The 21260-nt window shown below is 42.0% G+C and overlaps 1 protein-coding gene across 2 annotated transcripts in view; it reads left to right on the plus strand.

Moving 5' to 3' along the window:
* The window catches only part of LOC144791816 (zinc metalloproteinase-disintegrin-like VLAIP-B), a 263161-nt gene that overhangs the window by 207834 nt on the left and 34067 nt on the right, over positions 1-21260 (plus strand). Inside the window, exons 19-22 of one of the 2 annotated variants that reach the window (XM_078666597.1) lie at positions 4044-4146; positions 5694-5781; positions 15886-15966; positions 16535-16600. In XM_078666597.1, the coding sequence (XP_078522723.1) occupies positions 4044-4146; positions 5694-5781; positions 15886-15966; positions 16535-16600 (338 nt within the window). The remainder of the gene's footprint in view (positions 1-4043; positions 4147-5693; positions 5782-15885; positions 15967-16534; positions 16601-21260) is intronic. The other variant, XM_078666598.1, reaches the window with a different exon arrangement.

Genomic DNA, 21260 nt, shown 5'->3' on the forward strand with positions numbered 1-21260 from the left:
TAAATTAATCTGTGCTCCCCCTCTGGTATATTGACACAGAGCAGCCAGGCTTAAATTAGGATGCAATGTGTAAAGTATTTGTTCAACACTTAAGTTACAGAATCACAATAAAAACGCCCCATAAAGACTTCACACAGTTTAGAACAATAGAGAATATTTATCTGAGTAAAACAAGTGCAAAACGACAAAAATAAATTCAGTACAAGTCGTGGTATGAATGTTTAAAAATTAAATCCAAAAACAGTATTTAAAAGTCAATAGCGCTAAAAAAGTATTTGAGGACCCGCTAAACCAGGGTAAAGCTAAAGTTAAGGCTGATTGCGATGGATTACAGGCCAGCTACAGGACCCACGCAGGGCTCGCTGAAAAAGTGCCTTGTATGGAGGAAGCGTCGGCATAGAGTACTCCCTGGGTCTGTTCCAATTCACACAGTCGGGTCCATATGTTGAAGTTATGCCTTACAGTCAGTGAGAAGGGTCAGCACTTCATTGTAGTCGGGCCTTGCAGTGGCGTCTTAGAATCAGCATTGTCGAAGCTCACAGTCAAGACGTGTGTCGGAAGGCACTGGTTCAGTTATGATTGATGCAAAGGGGTCATGACATCGATTTTTACAGAAACAGCTTCAGAACTCATTTCTGAGGCCCAGGGCTGGAGAGGGCTCCTTAGACAAAGGTTGGACTCATAGATGGTAGAGTACAGAAGCACCAGCAGAGTTGCAAGAAGTCTTTTGTGCCCCTGAGACTTCAGAGAACAAGAGGCAAGCCAACCAGTCCATGAAGAAATCTGGGTTTTAGGATGTAGAGAGCCGGTCCAGTCCCTGCCACTCCCAGTCAAGGAGCTGCAGACCACACAGCAGAGCAGGTAGCAAAGTGGCAGTCCCTCCTACAGCACAGCTATCAGCAGACAGCAGGCCAAAACAGTAATGCAAGTAGCAAAGTGGCAGTCCCTCCTACAGCACAGCAGCTCTTTTTTCAAGCAAAATGCCCATGATTCCAGCAAAGTTTTGATTTGGTGGTGTCAGGGTCCAGTAATTATACCCAAATCTGCCTTAGAAGTGAAGGGGACTTCAAAGAGGCCTTTGAAGATCAGATAGGTCCCTCTCTTTCCTTCCTTGTCTCTAGACTCCCTACTGGCAGGGTATGCAGTTCTTTTTGTGGGGACAGGTAAGGCCCTATTCAGGTGCAAGTGTCAGCTCCTCCCTCCCAATCAACCTCAGGAAGGCCCATCAGCCTGGTGATGGGTCATCAGGATGCAAATGTCACATCCAGCTCCCTTTGTGTGACTGCCTAGAGGGAATGCACACCCAACCCAGACGTGTAATCAGAGACCGCTTCAAGTGGGTGTGTGCCAGGCAAAGAAGTCCAAGATACTCTTGTAGTTTGAAAAGTCTTCGTTTCAAATAATATTTCCCAAATGTTAATGACACATTAGATACAAAAACAGTCCAAGAGTAAAGCACGGACTGTCTCGCTTAGACTGTTTTTTTCTGATCTTCGTTTTCGGGCATTACCTAGGCCTGGGAATTCCCCTGTTTGTTTAGTGTACTATACTGGAGCACTCACACTGGACCATATCGTCTTGTTGTTGTGGTAATTTTGCTTCGCTTGACTTAAGCCCTGATGAAGTTCTCGGTGAGAGAACGAAACGCGTTGGCTGAGCCTAATGTGTCATTAACATTTGAGAAAAATTTATTGGAAATAAAGACTTTTCAAACTACAAGAGTATCTTGGACTTCTGTGCCTGGACTACACACACTTGTAGCTGCATTTTCAGGATCTGGGACACAGAGGCATCACCTATTGGTTGGTGCCGGGGTTTCAGTGCGCAGGACTTTTGAATTTGGGAAACTGGTGTGAGGTGCAGAACCCTTAGTCCGCCGTTGAAGTTTTGCTCTTTGTAGTTTATTCAGAGACCAGCAGAGTCACAGAGTGTTTAAAGTAAAAAAAATGCCAACTTTCTAAAAGTGGTTTTTACAGACTCGCAATTTAAAATCCGACTACACCATAAGTTGTGATTTTAAATTGTGAATCCAGAGACACCAACCTCCGCATCTCTAACTTTTCTCAATTGGATATTACACTTAAAAAAAAAATCTAGGCAATCTCATTGCTAACCCATAGGAGAGAATAGAATTTCAGTAGTGAAAAACTAATGTAACCTTTTAAATATACTGCACCCTGCCCATAGGACTGCCTAGTGCCTACCTTGGGGGTGACTTGTATGTAATAAAAGGGAAGATTTGGGCCTGGCAAGTAGAGTAACCTGCCCAGTCTAAATGGCAGTTTAAGCTGCACACACAGGCTCTGTAAAGGCAAGTCTGAGCCATGTTAAGGGGCTACTGAATAGGTGGTTCAATCAGTGCTGCAGGCCCACTAGTAGCATTTAATTTACAGGTCCTGGGCACATATAGTGCACTTTGCTAGGGACTTATAATAAGTAAATTAAATATGCAAATTGTGCATAAGGCAATATTAGCATGTTTTGAGTACAGAGTATATGTACTTTAGCATTCGTTAGCAGTGGTAAAGTCCCCAGAGTCGTAGGGGCAGATGTATCCAGCCTTTTGCGACTTGCAAAGGCCGAAATTTGCAGAATTTCGGCCTTTGCGAATCGCAAAAGGCCTTTTTGCATGTTTTGGCATGCATCAAAAATCCTCAAAATAAGTAATAGCAAAAATTTGCGATTCCTTAAATGCTATGTATGTAGCATTTTTTAAATGAGATTTTTGTTTAAGAATTCGCAAATTACCACCAACTTGTAGTTTGCGAAGTCTTTAAAAAATGCACAATTTGGCATTTTTGATGGTGGCATGTGATGCACCCACATGCCCATAGGGCATGTATGTGCGCCATATGTACACACATGTACATTTCAGGGGTGCAGCAGGGTGTCTTTCAGACACCCCTGCACCCTTGAAATGATTGTCAAATTGCGATTAGCAAATTGCGAATTCGCAATTTGAGAATTACTTCACAATCATTCCTATGGGCCTCCTGGCCCATAAAAAGGCATGGGAAAATATTCCTTATTTGCGAATTCGCAAAATGCGAATTCGCAAATAAGGAAGATTAAGGAATCGCAAAAAAAAGCGTTTTTTTCATACATTCCATTTTGCTATTTCTAAATAGCGATTCCTTAAAAATCGCTATTTAGGAATCGCAAAATGGAATCCTGATACATCTGCCCCTTAGAGCCAACAAAAACAGATTCAGCGAAAAGGGAAGGAGGAATGCAAAACATTTGGTGTGACCTTGCAGAAAAGGCCATTTTCTACAGCCATGTTTCTTTTTTAAGGTCATGGAAACCAAAGGTGACTGGCAATATCTTGATAATGTAAGATAGGAGGTACTTTATTCATTTTAATACATGGTTACACCAGCACCCTTCCTACAAACCATTAAAATCCTTGATGTGCTGCTCTTTCACATGAAAGAGATAGGATGTTTGTAGACAAAGTATAAAAGTAGAATATGTAGTGAAAGTTAAATCCCCAAAAAGCAGTTAGATGTTTGTTGGAAAAATACATTCAAATCACCTCAACAGAAGTCGGATTTTGGAAAAATGCTGTAACTCGGAATGAGTAGAAAAATGCAGAGAGATTTTATCCTATTATTACTTAAAGTGTGCAAAAATACACATTTCCATAAATATCTACTTTTTATGGTCACTGTTCACCTATAAAAGAGACAGAAGAAGGAAAAGAAAGTTAAATTTTCGTGTTTATGCTGCAGTTTCTATTATGATCCATGTCCTGTCTTTCCTCTCGCTTGATGGCTCAAGCAGCAGGCATTGTGACGTCAGAACTTAACTGTAGTATGTTATTATAGTTGAGCAGCTATGACTTTTCTTTATTAGAGGTAACTAGAAATGTCACAAGTCTCCTGTGATAAGGGAATTAAGGACTGTATTTTGTGCAAGGAGTGCAAGCTTACATGTAAAACTGTAGCATAACCTGTCATAGAAGGCAACTTACATGCTCATATTCATGTCATGGAACCATGAATAACTTCATAGCCTAAAAAACTGTTATTCAACACTTACAGACATCATCATCATCGTTGTCGTCGTTCTCATCCTTGCTGTCACCATTATCGCCATTCTTGTGCTTTTGTGGTACCGTGGAACTTTCAAGAACAAGTTACAGAGGTAAAACCTGACTGTCCTTGTTACACGCATTAGAAAGAGACAACAATTCGACATGATGACGGTTGACACACAATGAAGATGTCTTTACTCTTTTGTGCATGTTCTTTCTACAGTGCAATTCTACATTAATCATCGTAGTGTTACCCCATTACCCATTTAGAATGTTTTCCCATGTTGGTCATGTTCTTTAGTGCTCTTTGCACAGGCCTCTGTCCATTTCTTTCCTGCCACTTATTGAGAATGCACTTTGTTTGAAATATAAACTATTGGACTAGAGCGGGGATGTAGGGAAGATGCTTGTATTGTTATTTTGGGTAATTCTTCAAAGTTAGTTTAAAGATTATGACAATGAATATTAACATTTCGATGCTTATTGTAATGATAATGTCCTTGAAACCTTAAATACTTTTATGAAAGTTCAAATGCTTCAAGTTAAGATGAACTTTAACATATTTTGGTTTGTCAACTTTTAAACAATACTGTACTTGGTCTTTCTTAAAAGTGTGCTGAGAGTATTTCAAAGTTTTTAGTATCCACAACTAATTTGCTGCCCACAGTAACTTTGAGGATACTTTATCGTCTTGTTTGTGGTAAAAATCACAGGTACACATGAGCATATTTTGGTGGTATTAACAGATGTCACCAAAGCCAATCTCTGGTTGTGCAATTATTTCTTATGAAGAAGTCACGCTGAACAATGTTCATGCTGTGAGGAGCCTCTTTTCGAACACTAATTGTGATGGGGTGCCACATTCTAATTAAAGTCCTTGAAAATGTTGTGAAAAGTGTTTTTAAATGTTTTCATAGTCAGAGAGAACACTGCAGACAATGGACAGCATATACGTTTTTCCTCGCCTAAAGTTTAATCTTCCTTGTCTCCCTGAAGAGATAACATGCCTCAAACACATGTATAATGAAATGACCCTCATTACACCTCACCAAACAAACATAAATTATATTTGAAATGCATGTTTCAACCTGAATTACTATCCCACCTAGTTTGGTAATACTGCACCACACAGGAGTTTGCCTGCACAGTTTGTGACCTGTAAATCCTGTTGCTGGCAAATACTATGCACTCAAGGTCTGCCCATCTCAGAACAAAGGAAAATATTTGGACTATTTCCAAAATCCCTAAGTTTGGAAGTCAACATCATGCAGTAATTGTACACTGGTAACCACTGCACCTAGTGGAACAGGCATTTACTATGATCACTATTATCCACCTTGATTGTGAAGGAGATATACCAAAGTCTATTGTTGGTTGGAGGGGCTGTTGATTAGCTTTGGGAATAATGCATACTTGCCTCAAAGAGTGCAGGAAATGGCTACGATGCAAAAGGAACACTGTCATAAAATGAAACAGTGTTATAGCCCATCATTGCACATCTCTTTGATGTCTATAGTTTTCCTATTGGATTAAGTACTTGGAAGGGTTACTGAGTGCTCACCACAATTTTAATTAAAAATCAACTGGAGTTTAATAGCCTTTAAAACTGTACAACATAACGTCATCTGAATGAAGATAAACTCTTATGTTTTTTCAGCTGTCAACCAAACACTGTGGCGGGCTTAAACAACCCAGGATTTGAACAAAAAACAAGGAACCAGCCTGTGATTGTTCACACACCAGAGGTAAATTGAATATTTCAGGTGTTCAATGTTAAATCGATATGTATGTATATGGATTGCATAAATGCATTTAGTTACTGATAGTTGATGCAACCTGCCCAGATACATGGAACAATGTATATTGGCATTCTGAAAAACGACTGCAAATGGTATTTTAAAGCTTAAAATGTCACTTGTGAATATGGAGGTCAATTGTTCTACATCTTATCTTACAAAAAAGCTCAAAACTGACTATGTTACCATCTGCCCGGTGGAAAGATCTAAAAGACTTTACTTCTGTCCAGGAGCGTCCCGTGCAGTTAAGAGTGGTGGGGTGGTGTGGGATGGAAGTTGACGGATGACAACGAGGCAAAATACATTTCTTTTTAAAAACACTTACCGTGCACACGCCGCATTGCTGAGGCGGCGATGCTGCGAGCGCAAGGAAAGTGGTTTTCTTTTTTTTTATATTTAACTTTTCCTCATCGTCATCTGTCGAGTCCCTTCCCACCCTGCACCACCGTTCTTACCTGCACGGACCACTCCTGCTTCTGTCATGGATTGTACCTCAAATCAGAAATACATTTAATTTCATAACTGTACGTGATTATTCAGTGTAATGCCTCCTTTTAAGAGTGACCCTTTGCTTAACAAGCTAGCTCAGGGAGGAAAATGAAGCAGTTGTGCTTGGCAAACATTTGGTCTCCTACCAGACTAGGTTACATTTATGAGTCAAGGCAACATCTATCTATAAAGACAACAGCCATGTTTCAACTGAGTTTTCCATTGCCTTGTGTTTAATTGCCAAGCTTATTGACAAATAAAGCCTATCTCACACAAAACCATGGAAGCTGTTCAGTGTACTTATTGGTTTAAGTTCAGAAGGCACACAGGCACCACTGAAATTGGACCAGTGTTTGTGCCACACAAGATTTATTTGCATTTAAACTGATGAATAATACGACAGGGAAGTTTATATCATAAATCCTTAACACAGAAATACTTTACAAAGGAAGGTTGAAACATAACCTGGCCAAGCTGATAACAATAATCAAAGCTTTTTGAAAATAAAACAAATTCTATTTTGATATGAGCTTAGTATAGAAGATGGGTGTGCCCATCCAACTGGACCACATACTTGGCAGACCTGATGTCTGTCACTCAGGTAAGGCTGTCTGTGTGGACTGATCGCACTATATATTATCAGCAAATTCTCTGCAGAAGTTTGTCGTGTGGATGCAATGATACACTTGCACAATTCCCACTTAACTGGTCATGGAAGAATAACATAGAAGGACACATTTTACTAAATGTATAGTGTACAAAGGAAATTTAAAGAAGAGCAAATCAGAATAGAAAAAAACGAAACACTTCTGCAATATTTACAAAATCAGCATTACTGATCAGACGGGCCACTACCTAAATAAAAAAGTAATAAGACATTTGTTCACAAGTATCAACAAATTGATGTTTTGATGGTTGAATGAGAGTAATTTACACAAGATAGAATTAACACCATGGTATAGTTCCAAAAGAGCAACCAACCAAAAAGAAGCACTGGTATTTATTTATTTGTCAAGCAAATGCAACACTTATGTTTCCATAAAGCTGACGCCAATTTATTGGATTCAAATATTTTGTCAGGCTTCATATTACCATAATAACTGAGAAAGTGGTGAAACCTGAGAAGAAATTACTTTTATCCTTCTAGGACATTTTGTTGCCTCGTGAATATTTAGTGGGATTTTTCTTCTTGCTGCAGGTTGATGGGTTTTGCAGAGATCAACACGAAAAAGCTAACTGATAGTATATATTGATGCATTTATGTTCTCATTATCTAATGAACACTAATCCAGCAAAAAAAGGTCTTCGTATTGCACATGTGAAAAAGTTGTCTCCTGCTATACCTGAATTATGTTATTACGTTACTTGAAAATTGCATCTTCCTAAAGAGGAGAAACGTTCCCACATGTCACTCCATAGAGATTTTTTAAGTGCAGCTTCTTCAGTAATAAACACAAATTCATCAAATGGTAGATCCAGTCCTAATTTATTTCCGTAGAATCTCATCAGTGTGTATGGTGTCATTCAATCACACTATTTAGGTAGTTATTCATCAGATATCCGTTTTTACTTGAATCATTGGGAATCTCAAACATACTCGGACTATTGAACTCAGAAGGTTGAAATGTTGATTCAGGCATGCAGGGACTTGGTGCAGTTCGCTACCAGTTACGCTGTTAATACCATGAAATATTATTATCCCGCTCATCAATGCACTGACACAGTCCTAAAAACGAAGAGGAAAAGAGCTAAAAAAATTGAAGATAAAACTCAGATACAACTATCTTTGCCACAGAGCGCACCAAACAAGTACCATAAGATAACACACATTACATATACACTACGCAACGTGTGTGATTACATATGTGGGACTTAAGACAAAGTGCATTTCATTTTCAAGTCACAACTCCAAATGCTTGGCTATGATTAGCCAAACGGTGATGGATGCTCATGTTAAAATCTGGAAGTGGTTTCAAGAAAACTGCATTCTAATCCCATACTCCTTCCACACTTGATCAAATTATGTGATCCTCGGGAAATGGCTTTATCTCCCTGTGCCTTAATGTACTATTAATGGAAACGCTTAGAAATTGGCCATATTCCAGTATGAAATACTTTGTAAATAACAGTTATATATTGCACCTTCATTTTAACCCTAGCCATCCAAATCTGCTTTCAATAAGGCCTCTACCTGTGCTTGGAGGTAAATTAGTTAACTGTTTATTTCAATGTGGTCCATAAGATTCCTATTTAAGTTTTTGTATTATCTGGCCCAGAGCATGTTGTGTGCAAGGACGCCCCTTGGTATGTTAGTCCTTGGTTTCGTCCATTCACAAAGTTTATTGCATTGTTACTCTCCTCCATTGGTGCTACAAAATCACATTAAGAAATCCTTGAACATAGCTGGCTATCTCTCCACGTCCTAAAGACCTAGCCAGCTACAATTTGGCCTTATTCTAGCTAAATTCTACATTTTTCTTTTAGAGAACAATGAACAGAGTGTACATCTTTGCCTTTCAGACAAACTTTTTTCGCATGTGAGATGACCTTATTCGCAGCATAAAGTCACCTATGTTATCAGTCAATGGAGTGATAAAGGGAAAATTAACTGAGCATCATGTGTTATTCACCCTCCTCTATCATTTAACATCCATAGAATTATATACCGACAGTCACCAGTAGGCAGTTTTTGTTGGGAACTAGTTAACATGGGAAAATATGTTTTTGACTTGCTTATAACTGTGGCGCCCTTTGATGTATCTTCATGAAACTTAAAGCCCCACTTTGTCTAGTTGTGCATGGAAAGTTTCTGGGTGATCTATCAAGCGGAAGTCAAGAAAAATGTGTTTCCCATGTTCATTCCCATTGAATCTTTAGACATGACTAAAGACTAAACTGCTGGCTGTAATTACACCACAGTTTCCTTAGTGGGTGCTCTTGGTACAGAAAGAGCCCTTTTTGTGATTTGGCATTTTTGAGATTTTATAGGAAAAATACATTTGTATATCTAGTGGTGCGGATGCTCAGCGAATCCAACAGAGCTCGTGCTGAGATCGGATTGGCTGCCAACACGTCAACCAGAAATGTTGCCAGCCATTTTGGGACTCTGACTCATTCGAGTCCCCAAAAAATAGATTTAAAAAAAAGAAGAGGGCAGGGTAGAAATACTCGGACCCCCCTAGGCCTGGTGGTGGTGTCCCATATGGATCCCACCAGGGGCCCAAAAAATGTTTTTCTTTCAATTTAAGCTGCGATTTCATGGAGCATCCATGAAACCACAGCAAAAATAAGCACCGGCTCTGCACTTGTTTTCTATATGTTCCTAGGTGGGTCAGGTACCAGGGATGGATTGGGCTGCCCCATGCAGTGGGCCGTGAGAATGGCATACTTGTTCTTATAGCTCTTAAAATGAGAACATTCATGTTATAGAAATTAACTACTAACTTTTCATTGGGATTAGCTATGTTGTGAATCGGCTATATCGCGTGAGCTCTATCCCAAAGCTAATTTTTGATAAGACATTGTTCTTGAGGGCAGTTGTGGAAAGAGGGAAGCCATCACATGGACAGAATGCAAGAAGGAGAGACTGTGTTCTCTGTAAAGGGTTACACAGCTGTCATGGGTCTACTACAGAAAGTCTGCTAGACCACAAGCTCCTCCAACTTCCGAGCCACCTGTGGAAAGGCACATGATTATGAATGTAAAAAATGGTGTCTCTAGTTGGCAGTGGTTTGCACCCTGTCCAAGTAGATACCCTCAATCTAATGGGGTTAAGGGAGTCACACAGTTAAGATAACCCCTGCTCAACCCCTTAGTAGCTTGGCACGAGTACTTTGGCTTATCTCGGAGGCAATATGTAAAGTTTGTGTACACATACAGTGAAACACTATAAAAATAGTCCACACCAGTTTAGAAAAATAGCTAATATGTATCTGACTGAAACCAGGCTAAAACAACAAAAAATCAACATTCACAAGTATCACTTTTAAATGATTAAGTACGTTTATTCCGTACAAATCAATGGATATGTGTGTTTAGGACAAAGTACCATAGGTGCATCACAAATCAAAGATAATACATAGGGGAGGAAAGGTGCTGGAAAAGTAAAACGATGCGTCAATGCCTTACTAACGTAGAAGAGGTGATGCGTTGGTTCCTTACTGCTCCACAGAAGTTGAGGTGTTGGTTCTTTACTGCTAGACAGGGAAAGTGATGTGTTCGTTCCTTACTGGCAAGGGAGCTGATTCATTGGTTCCTTACTGGCAGGGAAGGTGACGTGTTGGTTCCTTACTGGCAGGAGAGGTGATGTGTTGGTTCCTTACTGACAGGGGAGATGATAAGTTAGTTCCTTACTGGCAGGGGAGGTGATGGGTTAGTTTCTGGACACGTGGCCTCGGTTCCTCACTGTGGTGCGGGATCAATGAAGAATTGGCACCCAGGAACGATGTGTCAAAATCCAGATGCACTGCGTTGGTTTAACAGCGGTGAAGCAGGTACTGTGTCAATTCTACAGCCCCGAAGCAGGCGCTGCATCTGCTTTGGTGAAGGCAACACGGACGTCCGAGTTGCGGTGCTTGAGACTCATGCAATGGCGATTCTTCTGATGTGCTAAGACAGCAAGCTGGGGCCTGCAGTGAAGGCCATGGTTGGTTCAGCAAGTGGGAACCATGCTTCATTGCAGGCAGCAGTGATGATTCAATCTTTACAGGGTGGCATCAATTTGGGAAAATGCTGGGAGTCAATGGATGGATTTTCTACTTAAGATCAACAGATTTCACTTTCAAGGGCCGGGGAACTGGATTTGGCACCACCTGGCATGTCAGGATCCTCACAGAAAAACCCAGGCACTGGCAGGCGAAGTCTTTGATGGCCCTTATTCAGGTGTCCTTTTCGACTCCTTCTACCACTCTAGTTAAGGAATACCCATCAGCCTGGTGATGAGCCATCAGCATATGCAGGGCACACTTCACCTCCCCTTGTGTGACTGTCTAGAGTGTATTCACAAACAGCCCAGCTGTCATCCTAAACCAGACATGTATTTAGCAGACAGGCAGAGGCACAGAATACTTAAGCAAGAAATGGACACTTTCTAAAAGTGGCATTTTCAGGCAAGCAGTTTAAAAACTAAGTTTAACAAAAGATGTATTTTTAAATTGTGAAGCCGGAGACCCCTAACTCCAAATCTCCATCTATTCCCAATTGAAAGATACACTTGTAAAATGTTACAAGGCAGCTCCAAAGCTCACCTATTGGAGAGACGGGCCTTGCTATTGTGAAAAACGAAATTAGCAGTATTTCACTACCAGGATATGTAATACACAACAGTACATGTCCTACCTTTTAAATACATTCCACCCTGCCTATGGAGCTACCTTGGGCCTACCTTAGGGGTGCCTTACAGGGTTGGGCAGAGTTTGCAGCGTTGCACTACATGGAATTCCGTGAAGTTGCACAAAAACTCTGTGGAATTCCGCAGACTTCCTCTCAGCCCTAGCCTCCAATTTCCCTAACTGTCCCAGAGCGTCCTGTATCTGGTCCAAGGCCACATCTGCGAGTCTTATGTCATCCTATAATGGCAGTGCCGCCCCTGAAGCCCTTGTGAGCTTCCAGCTCTGCAAGCACATCGGTCACCCCGCCATTGCTTCCATCGCGGTCAGCAGGGCCCACTGACCCGTGCATGCAGATCAAAGGGTGCACCCACATTGAAGCGCCGATGCCTCAGCAGCAGCACTACACGTGACCTCGGACAGCGTTCTTCACACACCACAACCTCACTCTTACCTAAAATGATGCGCTAATCAAAAAGTCTGCCACAGCACTCTCCGCAGCTGAATTTCCCCAAAGAACCTGCAATTGATCTATATCTCCCAAAGTATGCCCGGGAAAAACAAAACCAATGACCCAGAAGTGACTGTCCAGCTGTACTTGGATCGGTACAACAGGGTCGCGTTACTTGTGAGACGCTTTGTGTCCGCAAAATGTTGTGGCCTAGTGAACTCTCTGATTCCCCTGGCATGGAGCAGTGCTATAAAGAGAGGTGGGGAAAATCCAGGCACATTAAACAAATCCTGTCAGGTAGGGAGAGTCTGATGCCTTGCCTTCTGTGCATGACTCTAGGACAGGTCAGACCTGTTTCATGCGCAAGCGTTATAATCAACAGTGGATTTGTCATATGATTTGTGATTATTGGGTCAATATCAATCTGGTTCAAGCTTGAGGTGTTCTTGATAATCAATTGGTCAGTCTTCTTTATTACACAACACCTTTTTTTACTTTTATTTAGCAGTTGAGCCGATAAAAATCACAAAGGGTAGTAACCTGTAGACTTAACCAAAGCTGCCAGCATATCTCATACCGAAGTCCCATGTCTATCTGTTGCACTCCTTTAATTCACCACACTCTGCCATATAACATGATCCGGTGGGTGGCGGGAGCAATCTCCACCATGCGGCGTAATCTTAGTTTTTTGCCAACTCCGCTCTTCCAGCGTAGCGTGGAGTTGGCAAAATCCACTGGCAGAGCGGAGTCCTCCGTCCATCCTTGGTGCCTTACATGTAATAAAAGGAAAGGTTTGGACCTGGTAAGTGGGTGCACTTTCCAAGTCGACATCGCAGCTTAAAACTGCTAACTGCTCACACTGACACTGCAGTGGCAGGCCTGAGACATGATTGCAGGGCTACTCATGAGGGTGGCACAATCAGTGCTGTAGACCCTCTAGTAGAATTGATTTATAGGCCCTGGAAACACCTGATACACCTCACTAGGGACTTATTAGTAAATCAAATATGCCAATCATGGATAAACCAACCACCTGTACCATTTAGACAGGGAGTACTTTCACTTTAGAACTAGTCAGCAGTGGTAAAGTGCCCAGAGTCCTAAAACCAGCAAAAATGAAACACATGGGAAACACTTTTTCTCAGCCCGTGCTTGATGGATCGCCCCAAAACTTTTGATGTACACCAAGGTTCAACGTGATATTTTTGGGGAAAATTTCGCGAAGATTCGTTAAACAGCTCCAAAGATGTATGAAGTCAAAAAAATGCTTTCCCTATGGAAATGTGGTCTTAACTATATCTCCATATCTCTATCGCTCGAAATATATCTCGATCTCTTGATATAACTCTATCTCTCGGTATAACTCTTATCTCTTGGTATGACACTTATCTCTCGGTATGACTCTTATCTCTCGGTATATCTCTAGCTCTCAAGATATCTCTAGCTCTCGAGATATATCTCGCTCTCGAGATATATCTCGCTCTCGAGATATACCTCCATCTCGAGATATATCTCGCTCTCGAGATATACCTCCATCTCGAGATATACCTCCATCTCGAGATATATATCGCTGTTAAGATATAGCTCCATCTTGAGATATAGCTCCATCTCCAATGTATGATTACTGATGACTTGTTTGAGTGAGTTGCATATTGAGCAGTGAGGGGGACAGGTGAGTGGAGTGTCATGTGAGTGCAGGGTGAGTAGTGTGCTTGTTTGACTGCAGGGTGAGGTATAGCGTGAACAGCGCAAGTGCATTGTGAGTGCAGACTGATCACTGTGAGTTCAGGGTGAGTGGTGAATGGTGTGAGTGCATGGTGATCGCTGTGAGTGCAGGGTGAGCTTGAAAATGAAGGGCGGGAAAGAGTGAGTTGTCTGAATGCAGGGTGCATTCCCAGACACTTGAAGTAGCTCAGCATGTGATTGACGGCGGCATAGGGTTGAAGATCTAAGTTAAACTATTGCTATTATGGTATTAAGCAGGAATAGAGGCTAGAGGAAATATATAATGTGCGGATCCTGCAACAAACTTCCAGTTTTATGGTTAGGGTTGTCAGCAGATTATTTTGATTGCCCAGTCGGTACAAAAACAAGCAGTCACCTAAAGCTGTATTTTAAGCACTTATCTGTGCATCCTTCGAACAGCAAATATAAATAGAAAGCACTTTTAATTGTGTTCTTGTGCTGCTTGAATGATCCATGACTGATAATTAAAGAGAACAAAGACAGAAAAGTCACATAATTAATGAATACATACTTTTTTATTTATAAGTCTATAGTGTCAAGAGGAGGTCTTTGCAGGCTCTTTAAACAACACAGCAGGCATTTTCCTTTTGGCAGCCCTACTTTATATTCCTTTTCATGAAATGCATTCTCAAACTACGGCAGTAAATGTAAAATACAAATGTAAGGAATAGGCAGAGTGGGGAACCAGGGGGTATTGGAACCAGGAAAAAACACTAAGCCTCTGTAACCAGTTTACAAAGGCATGTAAATATGCAAATGGTCTTTAAAGACCTGTGAAAAACTCGGGCGTGCCATAGATAGGACTCCAGACACTGCCCAGCTGAGCCCGCAGCAGCTCGAGTTGCACTGCAGCAGCCCGGGCTGAGAAGGGGGGCTGAAGCCCTTGGGCCTGGGCAGAAGTTTGACTGGGAATGGGTGGCCCCCTTTCCATTGCTCCTTGGCCCCCCTGGGGGTCGCTACCCACAGTTTGAAGACCCCTGATATAGGTGTTTAAAATAAAAGTAAATTCACGTTCAGGAGTCACAGAATTGATAATGAAGAACGTTTGCTACTAGCAAGATGTATTTCTTGCCTAAAAAAAGCATAAATGTGCATTTGCGAGTACTGTGAGTTTATAGGTGGTTTCACCCACAAAGATTGGTGAACATCCACAAATTCATAGATTTGTGGGTATTCACCAAAGGTTTAATATTTGTTAAACATTCTGTAAATTCACACACATTTGCCTACATTCTTTTATCATGAGTGACAGGGAATTGGGATTCTCCACAGGAAAAATAAGCATGGTGCCTATAAAGAAACAAAGCAGAGAGTAAATTGTGACATGTTAATGTACATTTGAATTAAATTAACATACAAAATTGTACACCTGCTGTCTTTCTTTATGTGGAAATGTTTATAAATCGGAGTACTCAAAGAAGTCATTGAATGCCCTAAATATGTTGGCTAATCCTAGAATTATTTGTGAATTAGGAATTTAGTCAGAATAAGGGACTACTCATACAGAGGGAGGCAAGCTCTTACTTGTTAACTTCTCAATTCAATCCACTTAAAACAGTGTTGATAAGTTCTGGGGCCAAGGTTTTTCTCAATAGCCTGTGGATGATGCTTTCAAAGGATGGGGAGCTAATACCAAGGCTGCTTAGTCTTGATTTCTCCTCATTCCTCCTAGTCTTCCACTAGACCGTCCCTGCTCCTAGAACGAACTCTTACAGGTTCTTTTTAATCCCTTTTTTCCCCATTGTCTGTTTTCTGTCTTTCTCTTCCTCTTTCTTTTCCCCTGTGTTCTCTCTATTGCGGTAGATGAAAGTTTGATGAGGAAAATAAGTGGCAGTGCTAAACTATGCGTGCCAGTGGCCCCACCTGAGACCACTGGCTCAAATTAAGCACTGGGGTTTGTCCTTTAATGCATCTATGTTCCTGGAGCTCAGTTTGTCATCTGTACATTAGTAGCACTGAAGTAGCTACTTCGGTTTGATTTTACCTATTATTTAAGTATCACTATTTTCAGTGCTGTTAAGTTTCTGCATTTCTTTTTAGCTGCCTACCAGGGCTCTTCTCCCTTCCCCTCCTCCAACCCCTACTCCTCCCAGTCAAGCTGATAAACCAAGAATCTCTTTTGTAAGTTTTAACACAAAAAGCCATGTCTCTCCTCCCACACCAATGGCAATCAATCACGTAGGGCATAAGGAGACATTGTAGCCCAAGGGCTGGGAGAATGTATCTTTGTTGCAAATGACCCGTGGAGCTGTCCCAAGACACAGGTGATCTAATAATTTACTAGATTCCAATCTGCTTGTCACAAAGTGAGTTCACATTTGTCATAAAATATAAAAGCAAATGCAGTTTCCTTTTTACGAATTTCTTAAGAAAACATTTAGAAAACATGAGAGCATTTCATTCATCCTCGTGAAGAGAACATTTGCTCAAATATTTGTTTTGGGCTACTTAAAATTCGCCCAGCCCTTAGGCTCACAATGAGGTCTTCCTGGCCATGGTGAAGATGTTTCTCAATAAATTGATATGATGGATTCTTTGATTGGGGTTATAGAATTCTGGGGCACAAATCCGCATGCACACAGCTAGTTTACCAATCAAAGCTTGAATTTTTGTTTTCTCAGAAGTAATCTAACCTTCTGATTTTGAATTGCATTACTGTTTACCTTTGAATTATGGGTTTCTCTAACAGATGCACTCCTCTGATGGACGCCATCAGCAGACCAGAGTTGGATATTCCAGCCCACAGTATGTTGTGGTGAGTTACCAGTATGTTTTTCTGACTTGTTTCTTCAAATGTGTATGAAGTACTCTAGCAGAATAATGGTGATATCAAGAAAATATTTCACAGCTTAGATCAAAGTTAACCCAAGCAAAGTTTTTTACTTGTACCTATTTTCAAGGATTTCAGTTGCGTTTCTGAGGAATACTATCTCAAACCTTACCCGACTAAGAAAACAATATTGTTGGCCCATCAAGCGATATACGATAGGTCGACCATTTTCCAAAGATTTGCCCCTTTGTTACAAAAGGCTCACAGATGAGTGTGAATTACACTGTGTGTGTATATACACTTTTGTTGGTGAAAGTTAATAGTAGGCTCCTGACTCAATGAACAGTGCCTCAGAAATCCCTGTAATTTCCTCACCATGGAATTATTGTTGAGGGGAATCCCATTAAAACTGGAGAGGGAGAAGTAACTTGAAGTATGATTCCTGCGTGTTTTTACAGGGTCTTTCGCACAGAGATGCTTAGCTGTTTTCAATGCTCTCAGAATTTATGGACCTCTTGTGATAAGGACCAACGTCTTTGAAATATGCTTGCATGACTTATTCAGGTCTATAGAATTGCACTTTAAATTGGACAGAAAATTATTTTAGAAGTCAAATTAATAAAAAACTGTCCCTTTACCGATGCTCTTAATGGTGCAAAGAGTGTCCTTAGGATCAATGGTCAGGGATTTGGTAGCATTTCTCCCAGTCTCCAAAGACTCACCCGTGTCCAACGTCTCATCCACAGCTTATCATTAAAAGTCTGAGAATTGCTCCTACCAAACCTGTGGCTGGATGTAATTAGCTAGGGAGATATGCATATTTTATGTAATTAGTAAAAACTATGCAAAATATGGCGTGCTTCTGGTGATAGTAAAATGTGGTTACTTAGGATGGTTGTAATGAATACATGTAAGTAGGGAACTGTAGTAAATACCACAAAAGGCTAATATGTGACTGGACCACAATATCACTGCATAAAAGTCTGAGAATTGCTCATATCAAACCTGTGGCTGGATGTAATTAGCTAGGGAGATAGGCATATTTTATGTAATTAGTAAAAACTATGCAAAATAGGGCGATAGTAAAATGTGGTCACTTAGGATGGTTGTCATGAATTCATGTAAGTAGGAAACTGTAGTAAATACCAAAAAAGGCTAATATGTGACTGGACCACAATATCACTGCATAAATACCAGCTAGTATGCATGCTGATAAGTAAATTGAATTGTAGGTTAATACTGCATCGCTAAGTCATTATGGATGCTCTACTTCTGTCGATGCAGTGGTTCAGGTCATCATTAGTAGATGTAGGGCTGTAACCCATTATCTGTAGTGTTTTTACTGCACTACAGTTTTCCTGTGCAATCCTGTCGTCTATCTCTTGTGAAATAGTATTGAGAGTAGTATGGCAAATAGGTGACTAGTTAAGAAACAAAATAACTCATTATGACTCAAAATCATAAAATTAACAACATAATTTTGAGACTTTCTGCCCACTACTGCAGGAATCCCTACAGCCACTATTATCTAGGAGCCTAATCATGATTAGTATTGTGGAGAAACTGTGCCATCATCGACCTGTATTGTGTAGGAATTGGCCCATCATCAATGCATATGTCACAGGAATCCTACTCATTAGCTCGTCCTGTGACGAAGTCACTCAGCCAGCATCGTGGACATTAGTTAGTATTGTCAAATATTCCCCCACCAGCCTATTTACCCACTTGAACTCCACTCTCCTCTTTCTGCTATGAACCCAACTCTACTCATGTAACTCTTTTCCCTGCTCATCAACACCAGCATGGCAACAACTACAACACTGGGCGACTTTCTGCAAGTACACATCACTTAATGCAAACAATACAATCACCTATCAGATTGCTCTCAAGGATTGTGGCCACCCTCAACTACCCAGGGATGGAGTAACAGCAAGTGTGTTACATCTAGAAAATGAGCTACAAATTCTCACTATCCGAGATATATCTGCTTCTCTTATATGGGAAGTTGAAAAAAGTTATGTGGACTAGAAAATCTTAAATCATTGCAAATCCATAATCCTCCACGCTTCTGCAAATGGATATTCCCACATGCTTGTAACAAAGAGGCAATTAAATCAGTTCTTCACTGGAACAAAAATTGCCTATCTTGTTCATTATATTTTTGCTCTCCCTATAATTGGTACCTGTGTGTTCGTTGTACTAGACCCAATTCTTAAAGCATTTACATGCATCTCAGTTTGTCATAAGAGCACAATGGACCTGATATACGAATATTTGGTCTCAAAATACTAGTTGTAAATTCTGACCAGTATTTTTTTGACCAGTAAATATTTTTAGGAACGGACCTATCAACTAGGAGGTCAGTTCTTAAAAATCCAAATCATAGTGGGTGACACTCTGACCTTCCTCATAAATATTAAGGAGATAGCTTGCAAATTGCTACATTTCAATTGGAGACTATCCCTGGGAATGGTGGCTGCCAGGGGCCAGTAGACCACTGTTAGCAATGGGATTTCTGGTTGGCTAAGGCTTGTGCCAAAGCCAGGCAGAAGCCACCACTCTAGTCAGGGCAAGGGAGTTACACGCCAAAGATAACCCCTGCTCAACCCCTTGGTAGCTTGGCACGAGCAGTCAGGCTTATCCCAGAGGCCATGTGTAAAGCATTTGCACACGCACACAACAGTAACAACATCCCAGGCACACTACAAAAGGAACTCCACACAAGGTTATATCAAAAATAGCCTTTGTATTCTCAAAAAACATTAGAATAGTAATCACATCATGTACACTGTGCCAACTGGCACTGGACAATATTTACAAGGGATTATGTACACCTGACAGAGCCCCATGGACCACTTTCAGAACCATCACAAAATGAACTTAGTAAAAGTAAATCAGATCATAAACATACAACCAGTAACCACTGGTAATCACTGTACTCAACATCAGCCTGTAACATAAACTACATTATGCACAGTCCCACATCAGGCGCGAATTACCTTCTGCGCCAACCTCACCAGCATAAACACATTATCCAATCTCTTACAAGTCTAAACACATTAGACCCTAACCTCCTAAGCATACCTCACATTAGGGGTGTACATCACACAGTGAAACATAATCTCACTAGCATAAACCCCGATATGCAAAATAACCTCATAATTATTAACCATATTTAGAGGTATCAAACAGGGTGCGTAAAACATACTAAATGCATTACATTTCCTAGCACCACATCGCATTAGCACATCCATCACATTAGGGCCTGGCGCCCTATAAATCTACCAGTCTCCCTGGCCAACTGGCCATCTCCAAAGGGGTTCAAATGCCCTGTGTCCAGAATGTCAGGGCACGTTGCCTAGGCAGTGACAGTCAGGGGTGCACCATCTGCGCACACCTAAACGTTGCAGCTGCCCACTACTTGCTGGGCAGCTGAGAACCATGACATGGGGGCCTAAACGATGCAGCTGGCACTAAGTGCGGCACAGCTGGGGATGGCCTGGCACCTCTGTGCCACCTCTGGGGCTCTCTCAAATAACTGGCAAAACATTGGAGTCACATAAGCTCTGGAATCATGCGCACATTGGAATCATCTAGGCTCTGAATCAACTTGTCCCCTGAAACGTGGCAGCTGCCCTCTAGCAAGTGAGGCAGCTGTAAATGATACTAGGGAACAGGCACCGGGTGCCCTCTGGCCATCACAGGGCATTTAAATAAACTTGCCCTCTTGGTGGAGCCACGTAGGCTCTGAAAACAATTGCCAAACGTTGGACTGGCCCGCTGCTAGACTGGGCCGCTCTAATTCTGGGCCTCTCCCCACCCCCCTTCCAACTGTCATCACTCACCGGCTCTCTGGGTGGGGAATCTGGGCTTCTCCCTCGCTGGGGAGACTCCGGCCCTCGCTTCACCCGGGCCCCCTCCTGGGACCCGGGGCACCTCTCTGCGGCAGCGGTGCTCTCTCTTCTTGCTGGCGGCCCGGGGCTCTCTACAGCTCACGGGAGCCCCGGGCAGCCGGAGGCCATTACACGGCCTGCTTCTTTCCACAGCATGGGCGGGCGCAGGGCTTCCTTTTTCAAACCGGAAGCCCCTCCCCCCATCAGGCACCATGTTGCCTGACTTCCGGGTGGTGTCTGGCAGCGGCCTGGAGATCTCTCCTTGCACTCGGGCTGCGGCGGTGTAAACGGGGGGTGGGCACCTGCCCGCTTAACAAAAATGAACGCAAAATTCCGGGGTGGGCACCCGCACATTCATTAAAATAGGAACAAGCGGCCATGCAGGGTGGGCTCCCGCCTCTCTCCCCTCCAGCAGGGGGGAGTCCCTAAGTCAGGATTCCCCCGGGAAAAGTTGCAGCGCCACACTGCGGAGCCCTCGTGCTCCTCACCAGCTGGGCAAATCACAAGCACAAATAAAGCGCTCCTCCTGGCAATCTTTGCTGTGGGGAAAATAAAGCACTCCCAGGGCGCTACAGCAAAAAGGTCCTGTAGGAAGAAGAAATTTAGCGCTCTCTAGGCGCTAGATAACAGAGACAGGTCTCTGGGTCCATGGCAAGGGGACCCCAAGAAAGAGATCCTCCAGGCATCCAGGGGCAGGGCAGAGCCAAGGGGGGCAAGCCCTCCCCTGGGCTCCAGCAGCAGCACGCCCTGGC

Source organism: Lissotriton helveticus, chromosome 11, assembly GCF_964261635.1.
Source record: "Lissotriton helveticus chromosome 11, aLisHel1.1, whole genome shotgun sequence".
Lineage (NCBI taxonomy): Eukaryota > Metazoa > Chordata > Amphibia > Caudata > Salamandridae > Lissotriton > Lissotriton helveticus.